This window comes from Hyla sarda, chromosome 2, assembly GCF_029499605.1.
Source record: "Hyla sarda isolate aHylSar1 chromosome 2, aHylSar1.hap1, whole genome shotgun sequence".
In the NCBI taxonomy this organism is placed as follows: domain Eukaryota; kingdom Metazoa; phylum Chordata; class Amphibia; order Anura; family Hylidae; genus Hyla; species Hyla sarda.
Window position 1 is genome coordinate 440,811,267 of NC_079190.1, and position 14,730 is coordinate 440,825,996.

General features: G+C 43.5%; 1 protein-coding gene across 4 annotated transcripts in view; it reads left to right on the forward strand.

The window, feature by feature from the left end:
- The window catches only part of PIR (pirin), a 114,323-nt gene that overhangs the window by 68,294 nt on the left and 31,299 nt on the right, over window positions 1-14,730 (forward strand). For all 4 annotated transcript variants that reach the window (XM_056559255.1, XM_056559254.1, XM_056559258.1 and 1 more), the window contains 2 exons: window positions 11,053-11,136; window positions 11,372-11,578. In XM_056559255.1, coding sequence (XP_056415230.1) covers window positions 11,053-11,136; window positions 11,372-11,578 — 291 coding nt within the window. The remainder of the gene's footprint in view (window positions 1-11,052; window positions 11,137-11,371; window positions 11,579-14,730) is intronic.

Here is a 14,730-nt window from a genome sequence, read left to right on the forward strand (position 1 = left end):
CAGCTTTCAGGTACTCCCGTTGGCTGGAAAAGGTGGATACAGTCCTAGGAGACTCTTTCCTAGGACTGTATCCACCTTTTCCACCCCACCGGAGCACCTGAAAGCTGAACTCATTTATGCAGGAAAAGTCATCAACTGCCGAGCCGAGAAGTTCGTGACGAATCGAATTTACTGTAAGTTCGCTCATCTCTAGGTTCCACAAAAATACATAAAGCGGCCCTAACCTGGTTTTTAAAGTAACCGCTCATCCTGGTACAGGTAAAGAACAGTACAGGACATGTAGCATTATTCTGTACTGTAGAGCAACATTACTAGACAGCCAATCAGTGTAGGAGCTTCAGTAATACAGGAGTTTTTAATGTAAAATGCCCAGTTTGATTTGTCTTCCAGCTATTCATACATGTCACATCTGGACTTTCTGTAACATTGAATGTTGAGTTACGGGAAAGACCACTGTAACTTGAGTGATGATTTTACTTGTAATCTAATAATTAATAAAAAAATTTTCGAGTTATATCTTAGTGCAAGTGATAGAGCAGTGACACAGAACTTTTCCCAACTTACACTATATGTATGAGTGTATGCCTAGGCGATGCATCTTCAGCCTGTATTCCTTCTTGTGATGGGATTTGCCTTGTCAGTTCTTACAAGCAGGAGGCAAGGAGAGCAGTATTTGGCTGCATCCCATAGAAAAAACTAGAGAATCTGTTGTGAGTCAAGGAAGTTTATAACTCTGCAGCTTTTCATTGTTTGGATTCACCAACTGTATTACTGCTCTCGTTACTTAGTTGTATTTCCCAGTTAGAAACACAACTAAGTAAGCACATGTCTAAAATAAGAAGAACCCTTTAAGGGGCCGGCTTCAGTTTTAGTAATTAAAGGGGTACTCCATCCCTGGCATCTTATCCCCTATCCAAAGGATAGGGGATAAAATGTTAGATCGCCGCAGTCCCGCTGCTGGGGACCCCGGGGATCGCCGCTGCGGCACCCCGCCATCATTACTGCACAGAGCGACTTCGCTCTGTGCGTAATGACGGGCGATTGAGGGGCCAGAGCAGCGTGACGTAATGGCTCCGCCCCTCATGACATCTCGGCCCGTCCCCTTAATGCAAGTCTATGGCAGGGGGCGTGACGACCGCCACGCCCCCACCCATAGACTTGTATTGACGGGGTCGGGCCGTGAAGTCACGAGGGGCGGAGTCATGACGTAACGATGCTCCGGCCCCTGTATCGCCCGTCATTACGCACAGAGCGAACTCGCTCTGTGCAGTAATGATAGAGGGGTGCTGCAGCAGCGATCCCCGGGGTCCTCAGCAGCGGGACCCCGGCGATCTGACATCTTATCCCCTATCCTTTGGATAGGGGATAAGATGTCTAGGGGCGGAGTACCCCTTTAATGGTTGTAAAAAAAGTTATCCAGTTTTCTAATATACTCTCTGCATCAAGTCCTCTTTATTTTCAAGATCTTTGCTTACTGTCATTTAGTAGTAAACTTCATTATAAAAAGAATTACTATTAAGTTGCTGGAAGCCTTTAAAATTATACTCTTCTTTATAAGCCAGTGGAAGCAATATAGAGGGGATATGGGGGTCGAAGTAGACTTAATGGGATTGACCGGTGCGGAGATAAATTGGGGGGAAAATTATAAGGGGCCGAGTTGTGCACCTCTAAGGAAGATAAGAAGGGCCTGGTCCAGAGAATGTTTTTGAGCTCCACCCCCACTAGCCCCCTGGTGATTTTTATTTTTTTGTCTTTGTTTTTTTATTTTTTTTTTACTTTGTCTTTGTGAATATGTTATGAAGTCTCAAGTCCAATAAAATGAGATTAAATCGAAAACTATTACTATGATGACTGTATATCTTATTAAGGCATATGGACAAAGGATAAAAATACAAGAGCACTTCCCACCTCAGTGAGCCTCTATTAACATTATTAAAGAGTAAAATAACAGTTATAATAGAAATCCAACCCTTTCCATATATTCTGAAGTGCTTTGTGTTTTAGATACCTTTTAATTTGCAGTCTCCACAATGACCACTAGAGGGCAATGTACTACTACATATTATATTTTACTTCATAGGTTATCTGCTCTATAACTCCGCTATAGTTTGCATTACTAGTGTATAAGGGGTTTTTAGTTTATTCAATGGTGTTGTCCCCTGAATATTAGATGATCCTGATTCTTCTGTAGCCTTAACCCCTTACAGCTTCTGACTGATCCTTTCCCATCAGCAAGACTATAGAGGAAATCAAGCAGCATCTATTCAAATACAAAATAGGACATTAATTGAAATCAAAATGTCAAACTTGTTTATGTGACAGCAGACATGTGAAATGGTCTGACTGGTAACTAAAGGACAACGCATGTTGACTATGTCAAGTGGGATTGGCTGTGGCGGGTATTGAGGCAAATGGGTTTTCAGGGCCCCTTTTTTTACTTACCTGAATGCTCTGTACTCCACACCCCTAGCTAGAATAGCTACGACAGGGTTTTTATCCTCCCCGTTCGCCCTGCAAAAAGGTACGAGACAGGGGTGTCCTCTCTCCCCTTTGCTTTTCAATCTGGTAATTGAACCTCTCTCTAGGGTTTTGGCAAATGATGTAGACATTCAGGGGATAAGGGTGGGTGATATCCGGGTGGGGCATGCTCTCTTTGTCGATGATTATTGTTATTTTTAGAGCACCCTGTTAGAGATGTCCCTTTGTTATTTCAGCCGCTCGCTGATTTTGGACTCGCCTCAGGCTATAGAGTGAATGTTAGTAAGAGTGCGCTGCTGGACTTATCCCCTGGTGCCCCACATCTTGCTGCATCTGACTTCCCACTCGAGCTTAAAGTGACCTCCTATATGTTGAAATACTTAGGGATTTTGGTTGGCAGGACTCCCGCTTCCCTGTACAGTCTCAATTTTACCCCCCTTATTACGAAGATAGTGAACGAATTGCGCAGATGGGTGTCTCTCCCGCTTCCTCTGTTAGCCCGCTGCCATCTGGTTAAGATGCTCAGTTTTTCCAAATTATTGTACCCTCTTCAAACGATTCCAGTACTACTACGGCATCAGGATGTTAACCTTCTCAATTCTACATTCACCAAATTTATTTGGGCCAATAAACGCCCCCAGGATAGCGCTGAGAAAGCTGATGTTGCCCAAAGATAAGGGGGAGTTAACATCCCTGATGTCCGACACTATAATTTAGTTTGTCTCGATCGTCATGGTGTTGATTGGCTGAGAGGTAGTGACTCATTTTCTAATACTGCTCTGGAGAAGGCTTTGTTAGAACCTTGGGATTTGTCGGCTTTGCTACATACCAGGTTCGGAGCCTTCCCCAGAGAGGTTCGTTCCAGCTTAAAGAGGTATTCCAGGCAAAACCTTTATATATATATATATATATATATATATATATATATATATATATATATATATCAACTGGCTCCGGAAAGTTAAACAGATTTGTAAATTACTTCTATTAAAAAATCTTAATCCTTCCAATAGTTATTACCTTCTGACGTTTTCTGTCTAACTGCTCAATGATGATGTCACGTCACGGGAGCTGTGCATGATGGGAGAATATCCCCATAGGAACTGCACAGCTCCCGGGATGTGAGTCATCAGAGAGCAGTTAGACAGAAAACAACAACTCAACTTCAGAAGCTAATAACAATTGGAAGGATTAAGATTTTTTAATAGAAGTAATTTACAAATCTGTTTAACTTTCCGGAGCAAGTTTTGGCCTGGAATACCCCTTTAATTCTGAGAGACACCGTAGCGGCTTGGAAAGCCTGTAGAGCCGCTATGTCTCTGCCATTCACTATTAGCAAACATATGTCACTGTGGGGACACCCAGAGTTCCCTCAGGGTCGGGATAATAAGATGTACCGGGTGTGGCGAGATCAGTGAATATCAATAGCTGGTCAGTTGTTCCATAGTGTGGAAGCTTGTTACCTCACATTTTCCGAATTCCGAAGTGAATTTGGCATATCGAACGGTCACCACCTCCCATACTGTCAAGTAATTAACTTCCTTAAATCTAGGCTCACGGATTTGACCAGGGAGCATGCCTCAACATCCTTTGACCCTTTGATCTCGTCAAGTTCCGCTTATCATTCCTTGTCTTTATTATATAAGCTTGTGAAGAGAAAGGGTAGTGAGGGTTCAGTTACTGGGAGAACAAGTTGAATATGTCCGAGTTGACTCTACCCATATTGGAAGGGTGGCAAAAAGTTTGTAAAGCAGTGATAAGCGAAACTTGGAGAGAAACCCAATTCCGTATCATACATCACGCCACATATGGCTTCTCGTTCCCCCGCACTCCCCAACACCCTGATAGAATAGAACATTGCCCACAGTGTGGGGCCTTCCGGACTGACCTCCTGCATGGGTTACTTACCTGTCCTAAGAACGAGGAATTCTGGCTGGCTTTACTTTCCTACATTAACCGTCATTTGCAAATTCACTTACCCTTTGATGTACCTATGCTCTTATTACACATTCCACCGGAGAATGCCAATATGACTCTGCTGATACACACATTCGTATTGGTAGCTAAGAGGTGTATCCTGGCGCATTGGTTGGAAGCTTCGGTTCCATCCATACCGGAGGTCTTGATGCAGGTGAAACGTTATCTGTTCATGGACATGACTGAGTTGGGTAGGTCGAGAGAGAAGTCCGCCAAAGGGTTTTTAAGAAGTGGAGAACTTTTATTGAGACGTTCCTCTCTAGAGATGACATTGTACGGGTTATGACGATATTTAAAGACACAACGTGGTATTTGACTAGAGGTGTCTCAGGAGAATTAGGTAGGTTACGATTAGACGACAGTGGGAATTAGCCACACCTATCCCTTGGTTTCTTGGGAGTCGAATAGGCATGCTGCGCTTCTTCAGAACTGTAAGTATATTCTTTTTGTCTTAGTCGCCTCATGTGATTTGTTGTTTCATGGGAAAGGGCTATGTATGTTTAAGGGTGGGGAGTTGGGGAGGGGTGTGGTGGGGGGTAGATTTGATACTGTGCGAGGTTTATTGGATGTTTACGCCATTGTGTCATACTGTTGTGTCCATTTGTGGACTTTGGCTTGTACAATTTTTTGGAAAAGTTAATAAAAATATATATAAAAAAAAATAAGAACAACGCATGAATGATACAAGACTTTCAATGAGGAAATGTATCAGTTTTATATTACAACTAATTGAGTTTTATTTCAATAATATCAAAGGAGTTACCCAGCCTTAAAAAAAAACATGGCTACTTTCCTCCAAAAACAGTGCCGCTCCTGTCCTCAGGTTGTGTGCGGTATTACAACTCAGTTCCATTCACCTCAACTGAAGACAGGCGTGGCACTATGTTTTTATATGAAAGTAGCCATTTTTTTCTAATGCTGGATAACCCAATTTTTTTGCAGTATTCTCCACACAGTAATATTTACAGTATGTGTCTAGGTATTTGTGGATACATATATATTACTCTGAACAGTAGATTTTCGCAGAATTTCTCATATGTAGTTCCCGCAAATGGAACCCAATGGTGTTCACCTGGATAGAGTTTAGAGATTTCATCATGGAGAAACTTCTGGGAATTCCAAAGACAAAGCTATAAATTCACTATACAAATAGAAGGGGGTGCTACTAACAGCAAAAAAAGGCAAAATACCGCAAGAAAGAGAAAGGGATTGCTGCATGAAGTGCACACCCAAGAATTGTCAAGAAACAAATTACATCTTTATTGTGGAAAAACACACATACATAAATTGTGTAAGACAACACAGGGACATCTAAAAACAATTAAAAGGCTCATAAAGCGAGCAAAGCACAACATGGAAAGGGGCCATGAACCCCCTTTCCCCAAATCCTGTCCTGCAATATAATAAGTATAATAAAGCTGCTGCTTCAAGGTGCACAGTGCATACAATAGGGTAAATGACAATGTGATAATAAATACCTAAAGTGCATAAGAAATAAAGGTTAAGCATAGGGCAAAATAGGAGGTAGCAAGCCACAAATGGAGGAGCAGCTGGATAGAATGATGCAGGACAGGATGACCAGGACCCCACACGTTCCGTCACTCAATGGTGACTTCCTGAGGGGTGTTGAGGAAGTCACCATGGAGTGATGGAACGCGTGGGGTCCTGGTCATCCTGTCCTGCATCATTCTATCCAGCTGCTCCTCCATTTGTGGCTTGCTACCTCCTATTTTGCCCTATGCTTAACCTTTATTTCTTATGCACTTTAGGTATTTATTATCATATTGTCATTTACCCTATTGTATGCACTCTGCACCAGATTTATTATACCTATTGTATTGCAGGACAGGATTTGGGGAAAGGGGGTCCCTTCCCATGTGTTGCTTTGCTCTCTTTGAGAGCCTTTTAATTGTTTTTAGATGTCCCTGTGTTGTGTTTTGTCACAATAAAGATGTAAATTGTTTCTTGACAATTCTTGGGTGTGCACTTCATGCAGCAATCCCTTTCTCTTTCTTGCGGTATAAAGCTATAAATTTGTCTCCATAGTGTCACCTGGAGATCTGACATGTAAAGAATTTTTGGAGGCATTCTCGGTAGTCGGTCTACACAAAATAACATGTATTCGAATAATAGGTATTGCTACAGGGTACTTTAATGGACACAGCAACGTATAAGGCTCCATACACACAGCATTGCCATATGCATGGAGACTGGACAGTGCTATGTGGAGTCCATAAGTGTCTGTGTTACCGACCAATGGGCATTTTGCTGGCAGGTGATGCTTCTGTAAGTCCCTATTCACATCACATTTATAGGCTAATATGTACAGTATATAAGCTCATCAGAATTAAAGGAGTTGTCCAGCAAAAGAAACGACTTGTGCTTGGTGTTAAAATGTATAATAAAGAAACTTACTTATATAGTATTATTAGCCATAGTGCACTTACACCCTGTTCCAAAATTATTATGCAAATTATATTTTTCTCATTTACCTAAATAATTGATGTAAATAACAGTCAGCATAATTCTCATTGTATCAACTATAAGGAGTACAATTAAAATGTTATTGAACAAACCTCCTAATGATAACAGTATTTTTTTTTAATAAAAATTTACAATGCACTGTTCCAAATTATTACACACAGTAAGTTTCAAAACACTTTATAGGTTGTAAAGAACTGAAAATTGTCATTTGTTGTGTTTTGCAGAATATTTACTTAAATCAAAAGCTATTTCAATCAAACGTTTAACAACATTTTTACTTTTTAAACATTTTAGCAGGTCACTTTACATTTTAAAATAGGACCCCTTATATGATAGCAGCTTCACAAGTCTTGCATCCATTAAACTTGTTTGTTTTTGTTCAGTTTCTGCTTGAATTTGTTTGCAAGATGTCAGAATAGCCTCCCAGAGCTGCTGTATGGATGTAAACTGCCTCTCACCCTCATAGATCTTTTGCTTGAGGATGCTCCAAAGGTTCTCAATAGGATTGAGGTCAGGGGAGGATGGAGGCCACACCATGACTTTCTCTCCTTTTATCCCCATAGCAGCAATTGATGCAGAGTTATTCTTTGCAGCATGAGATGGTGCATTGTTATACATGAAGATGATTTCATTTGGATATGGAAAGCATAGTTCTTTCTTCTGTACCAGGGAAAAAAGTGGTCAGTCAGAAAACATGACTCCACCACTGTCTTGCTGGCATCGCAGCCTTGTTGGAACAGGGTGGCCATCCACCAACCATCCACTACTCCATCCCTCTGGACCATCCAGGGTTGCACGTTACTCATCAGTGAACAGGACTGTTTGAAAATTCATCTCCATGTATTTTTTTTTTTTGGCCAATGCAGCCGTTTCTGCTAGTGAGCATTGGTTATTGGTGGCCAAATAGAAGGTTTATGCACAGTTGCAAGACTCTGAAGGACTCTACACCTTGATGTCAGTGGGACTCCAGAGGCACCAGCAGCTTCAAAGATCTGTTTGCTGCTTTGTAATGGTATTTTAGCAGCTGCTGTCTTGATCTGATGCATGGATCTGGCAGAAATCGTCCTCAATGTGCCTTTATCTGCACGAACCCGTCTGTGCTCTGAATCAGCCACAAATCTCTTAATAGTGCAATGATCACGCTTAAGTTTTCGTGAAATATCTAATGGTTTTCATACCTCATCCAAGGCATTGAACTATTTCACTCTTTTCATCAGCAGAGAGATCCTTTTACTTCCCAATATTGCTTGAAAAATGTTGCTCTGCTTAAGGGTACGTTCAGACAGGTGGATTCCCTGCGGAATTTCCACAGCGTATCTGCTGCGGGAAATCCGCAGCGGATTTTGCTACTATTGACTTCAATGTGTCATCAGAACATCCACAATAGAGGCAGTTTTGCAGATTTTCCCTCTGACCCATTGTATTCAATGGTAGCAGATTATCTGCTGCGGATTTTCCGCAGCAAATATGCTGCGGAAATTCTGCAGGTAAACCGCCTGTGTGAACGTACCCTCCTTTAGTAGTTTATCCTTTAAATTGGGCTCACCTGGCAATCTAATTATCACAGGTGTCCAAGATTGTTTTCAGTGATCAAAAGAGCCTGAGACACAATGCCATCCAGGAGTTAAACTGAAAAACTAAATATTTAATCTCTGTGACACTTAAATATAATTGTATCTCTCCGTTATCAGCTGAGGCTTCTTGAGCTGCACTCTCCACATCAATAGTCTTGTCCTGAGCAGACAGGAGGGGGTGGGGGTGGTGGTGGCAGTACAGGAGCTTTGCTTCCTTTCAGAGAGTATGACTGGAAGTCACAGTCAGACACTCAGCTGATAATGGAGTGATCTTATTATACTTTTTGACAGTGTACATGGGTTGTTTCTTTCTCTGGACAATTCCTTTAAGATCAAGTGATTGGGATTGTCTCTGACACATATTTGTTGGTCAAATATAGACAGCATTTGTTTAGTTATTGTTCTGTTTATTCTAGAACTAGACCACCTACGTCTGATACTGAGAAAATGGAAAAAATAAATAAAAATTATATACATTTTAATTGAAAGGAACCTGTCACATTAAAAAAGTAGATATATATAAAAAAAAGAGATGCGCTCCTAGTGGAGAATCATAAGGTGGGTTGACGTGTGGGCGTGTCTTTTGCACCTTACCGTGTAGCGTTGTGCTGAGGGCACAACACCTTGATGAGCTTGTAGACTCGCTGGGGTTTGTAGTTGAAGATACGGGCGGCAGCCTGGGCGTCCTTCACCGTGACCTCCAGGTCGTGGTGCAGCTTTAGTATGAGGAGAACCGAAAAAAATTCTCCAAGGGAATAGGTGCCAAGGGCTAGGCAAGTCCTATTTTTTCGGTTCGCCTCATACATTAAAAAAGTAGTCCAGTCTGCAGGGATCATGTTATAGAGCTGGAGAAGCAGTGCAGATTGATGTATAGTTTTGTGGGGAAAGTTCTGGGATAATTTATTCATGTCAATTTCTGCTCATTCTGGAATAAGTTGTTAAGTGGGTGGTCCTACTCTGTGATTGACAATTATTTGTGCATAGACGTGCAAAAAGAGAGCTGTCAATCACTGAGTAGGACCGCCCATTTCACTACTTAGCTCAAAATGAACAGGTAATTATATGAATAAATGACAAGTTATCCTGGAACTTTTCCCACAAACCTATATATCAATATTATCTGCTCCTCCTGCTCTATAACATTATGTCTGTAAATTGGTCGGCATTTTAAATGTTTCCTTTAAGTACAAAATAAGTAAGGCCATGTTCACACGTCCGGAATGTCCATTTGGAAAATCTCTGTGCGGATATTTCAAACAGTGCTGGCGGCGGAATAATATACCAGAGCTAGGACCGCAAGGGAAGGTGTCGTCTCATAGATGGCTATGCATTCCATGCGGTGTCCCCAGTAATAATTCATACATTCATTCTTTCTGTGGACATGGAAAACCGAATTTCCGTGCCAGAAACATCTGCCATGAAAATTCCAGACGTGTGCAAAGTGCAACAGAACCTTGTTGAATTCAACGAGACTCTGCTGCACCGGAATCTCTCCATTACGGAATTCCGCCAGGAGAATTCCGGACGTGTGAACATAGCCTCAGGCTCCACACGTCTTTATGATGCTCTCCTCAAGAAGAAATGTTGCTCTATAAAACTAAAAACTTGGCTCACATAGTGAATCCTTCCTATTGTGTTATTCCTAGCGCAGAGCCTGAGAAGACGGCCCCTTAGGTGCTGCTCTATGTATAACAGTATATGAGTACAGTGATCCCTCAACATACGATGGTAATCCGTTCCAAATGGACCATCGTTTGTTGAAACCATCGTATGTTGAGGGATCCGTGCAATGTAAAGTCTAGGACAGTGGTCTACAACCTGCGGACCTCCAGATGTTGCAAAACTACAACACCCAGCATGCCCGGACAGTCAACGGCTGTCCGGGCATGGGAGTTGCTGGGAGTTGTAGTTTTGCAACATCTGGAGGTCCGCAGGTTGAAGACCACTGGTATTGGAGGTTGTACTCACTTGTCCCCGCCGCTCCAGACCATCACCGCTGCGCTGGATGTTGTCCCCGATGCTCCGGCAAGGCCTCTGCTTCCCCGGCATCCTCGCTCTCTGTCGCCGCCATCACGTCGCTACGCACACCACTCCTATTGGATGACAGGACGGCATGCGCAGTGACGTGATGACGACGATGGAGAGCGCCGGCGATGGAGGAGATCCCGAAGAGGACGCGCCGGAGCCCCGAGGACAGGTAAGTGATCGTCTGCGGACCACACAGGGCGCCGTAAACGGCTATCTGGTGGGAGCTGAAGCAGTCTGCGCTGCCGGATAGCCATTTATGCGATGGCCACGACATACAAAAGCATCGTATGTTGATGCTGCCTTCAACATGCGATGGCCTCTGAGAGGCCATCGTATGTTGAAATGATCATATCTGAGAGGCCATCGTATGTTGAAATGATCATATGTCGGGGCCATCGTATGTCGGGGGGGTCACTGAACAGGCTGGAGTGTTCTTTTTATACAGTAATTATATACAGTAACATGTATCTCTACAATGGTTAAAAAACTAAGTTCAAATGTATTTTCCCAGGTGTCCTATTTATTGGGTGGAGGGTCCATGGCACATGAAGACTTTACTGGACATGTTGGCAGACTGGACCCTGGAGACTTGCAGGTAATTCTCTAACCACACTATACTGATAATAAATGGATTTCAGCCTATAAAGAACTATATGTAGAATAGTGTGTTAAGCAGAGTTTCCAGTAAATTTTCTACTATTGAAATGGCACATGAAGGGGCCATATAGAATGGATATTTAGCCAGGTAAAGAGGGTCTCTAAATTAGTCTTATATATGTTCCTTGGGATTCCTATATCCTTTTATTGATGACGCTTACTGACTAATTTAGTGGATGACAGCTGGCCGTGGCATTGTCCATGCCGAAATGCCTTGTACAGAGGAACCAGCGCATGGGTTACAACTGTGGGTCAATCTGAAAAGTTCTGACAAGATGATTCCACCAGAATACCAAGAGCTGAAAAGTGCCGACATTCCCAAACCATCGAAAGATGGAGTAACCGTTACTGTTATCTCTGGAGAGTCCATGGGAATCAAGGTCAGTTATTTAACATCTGCTTGTATTTTAGAAATTACATTCTTCTTTAATTGTACTTGATTGTGAAATACATTATTTGAATTTTAGAATACATTTTTTTTTATTCACATACAAGCAAAAATCCACACAATATTTCACAATAAATGGTTCCACATTGCATATATTGAGGTATAGGGGATAAAATACCAAAGCAAAATTATGAAGGGCTTTAACAACAGGATAAGTAGTGATGTTAAATGGAGATCTTTATAAGACAATGCATATATGAATTGTATCCAGACACTGCTCTGAAAAATAATGTACATACACTGCGTTTATTTTTTTATTTTTTTTTACCAAATAATGAAGGTGACTTCTTTCCTTTTGTTGGTCAGGGCTTGTTCTAAGGGAGCCGTATATTCCTAAATTTAGGATAAAAGCGGTGTTTCCTTGCCGCTAATTCTCCCAATTTGAAAATGTGGTCTACTCTGGTTATCTATTTGCTCAGAGTAGGAGCTGATTTTGTTTTCCACATAATAAGATTCTGGCTGCTGAAAGCACTTGTAAGTGACAAATTTAAAGGGGTACTCCGCCCCTAGACATCTTGTCCCCTATCCAAAGGATAGATGATAAGATGTTTGATCATGGAAGTCCCACCGCTGGGGACCCCCGCGATCTGACATGCAGCACCACAGGTGCCGGATGAATTGCGATGCGGGGCAGAGGCTTGTGACATCGCGGTTATGCCCTACTCGTGACGTCATGGCCATGCCCCCTCAATGCAAGTCTATGGGAGGGGGCGTGATGGCCCCCTCCCATAGACTTGCACTGAGGGGGCATGGCCGTGATGCCACAAGCGGGGCGCAGCTATGACGTCACGAGCCTCTGGCGCTGCCCCCAACGCTCTAAACGAATGTCGGGTGCAGCAGGGAGATTGCGGGGGTCCCCAGTATCCTCCTTTGGATAGGGGAGAAGATGGATAGGGGCGGAGGACCCCTTTAAGTGGAACAAAGCCTGTGAACACATGGAACAGAATTGTATATAATCTATTTCAATTATTGCTATTACAGCTTATTCTGGATCACTGGCCATGTTTACCCATGTAGAGTCAGTCATTATGTTCCTAAACTGGGGCTTCCGTTTATCCGGAAATAAGATGAGTGTACGAAGGGCTGTTGAAGAAATTGTGTCTTCTATTTGAATCCATAGTTTGTGTTCGGGTTGGGAATAACATTCCTACATCTACAGCCTAGCAGGAGTAGGTTTGGTGCTCAGCCATCAGGAGCAACTGGGAAACCTGAGGATAAAGTGGGCTACCTTCTCTTTTGCAATCTACATAGCACTCAGTGGACTCCAAGACCAGGCAGTGTGCCCTGCGGATGCTGGATCTAAGCAGACACTAATACCAAACAAGAGGTTGTTTATTTTTGTATTTGGGGTTCCTATGGATGCCTCTGTTACCGTGGAAACCCCCACAGCTCTTGTATGACCACATGGAGGGCATATTATGTTCAATAAGTAAATAATATATAGAAAAAACTGAACCCATTAACAACATAGGACATAAATGTACGTCCTGATGCCTTGATACTTAATGCACCAGGACATACATTTACGTTCCGTTCAGGACGCGAGCAGGGGACTGGTGCTTGCATCATGCACGGCAACCGCCAGTGATGGTTGACATCAGTGATCGCGCTGATGTATGCAATTACCCCCTCAGATGCCATGATCAATACAGATTAGGGATCGACCGATTATCGGTATGGCCGATATTATCGGCCGATAATCACAATTTTGGGCATTATCGGTATCAGCAATTACCTTGCCAATAAGCCGATAATTCCCCGCCCCCCGCACCACCCCCACCGCACCGCGACCGCCCCCTCCCGACCCACCGCACCTCGACTGCCCCCCCCGACCCACCGCACCGCGTCACACCCCCTATCGTAGTGCTGGGCGGTATACCGGTATGGATTTTTGCCCATACCGCTATACCGGTCGGGCCCCTCCCCCACCCTCCGAGTCAATAAAAAAAATTAAACTTACCAGTAATGGGGGTGGTCCGGGCCATCCATCCTTTCTTCCTGTAGTGTCTGGCGGCATTCCAGGTGCAGGGTGAACCGGTCCTGGCTGTCCTTCTCCGGGGGTCATCTTCTCCACTCCGGGCAGGCTCCGGCCTAGTACGCTGCATAGACGCCACTACGGCGTGACATCAGGTGCGTCGCTGCGCACGGGCGTCACTGCGCAGCGGCGTCTATGCAGCGTACTAGGCCGGAGCCTGCCCGGAGTGGAGAAGATGACCCCCGGAGAAGAAGGACAGCCCGGACCGGTTCACCCTCCACCCGGAATGCCGCTGGACACTACAGGAAGGATGGATGGCCCGGACCACCCTGACAGGTAGGGGGAGAGAAGCGGGTGGTGGCGGCGGCGGCCTATGGCACCGCAAAAGCCACTGAAGTGCATTGATTTAAAGCGCCCGCTTTAAATCAATGTTCTGCAGCGGTGTCGAGATGGAATAAATAGTTGATAACTTATACCGGAATATCGGTATAAGTTATCGGCTATCGGCCCTAACCTCCACCGATTATCGGTATCGGCCCCAAAAAAACGATATCGGTTGATCCCTAATACAGATCACGGCATCTGCGGCAATGCGATCGTTAAACTGGATGATCAGATTGCCGGCGGTGCCGCCAAGGGGATCCGATCATCCAACATGGCAGCCGAAGGTCCCCTTACCTGCTCTGGCTGTCATCCCAGGGTCTTCTCCACTGGTCTGAGATCGAGCAGATCAGAGAAGATCGCCGATAACACTGATCAGTGCTATGCCTATGCATAGCACTGTTCAGTATATGCAATCTAATGATTGCTATATATACAAAAAAAAAAAAAAAAAGGTTGCAGCAGCACTTTTGGTCAAAAAATAGAGGTTCTTAGCGCACTTTTTGATCAAAACATGTCCCCCATCCACCACGCGGAGGTGGCCTCATTTCGGATGGGACCCTAACACTTATTCCACTCACCTCTACTGCTATAAATAGTTCCCTATGGGGACATAAAAATTGTTAAAAAAAAAAAAAAAAAAAAAAAAAAAAGGTTATAAAGCCCCTTCCCCAATAAATATGTAAATGGACCCTTTTTCCCATTTTATCCCACAAAGCGTAAAATAA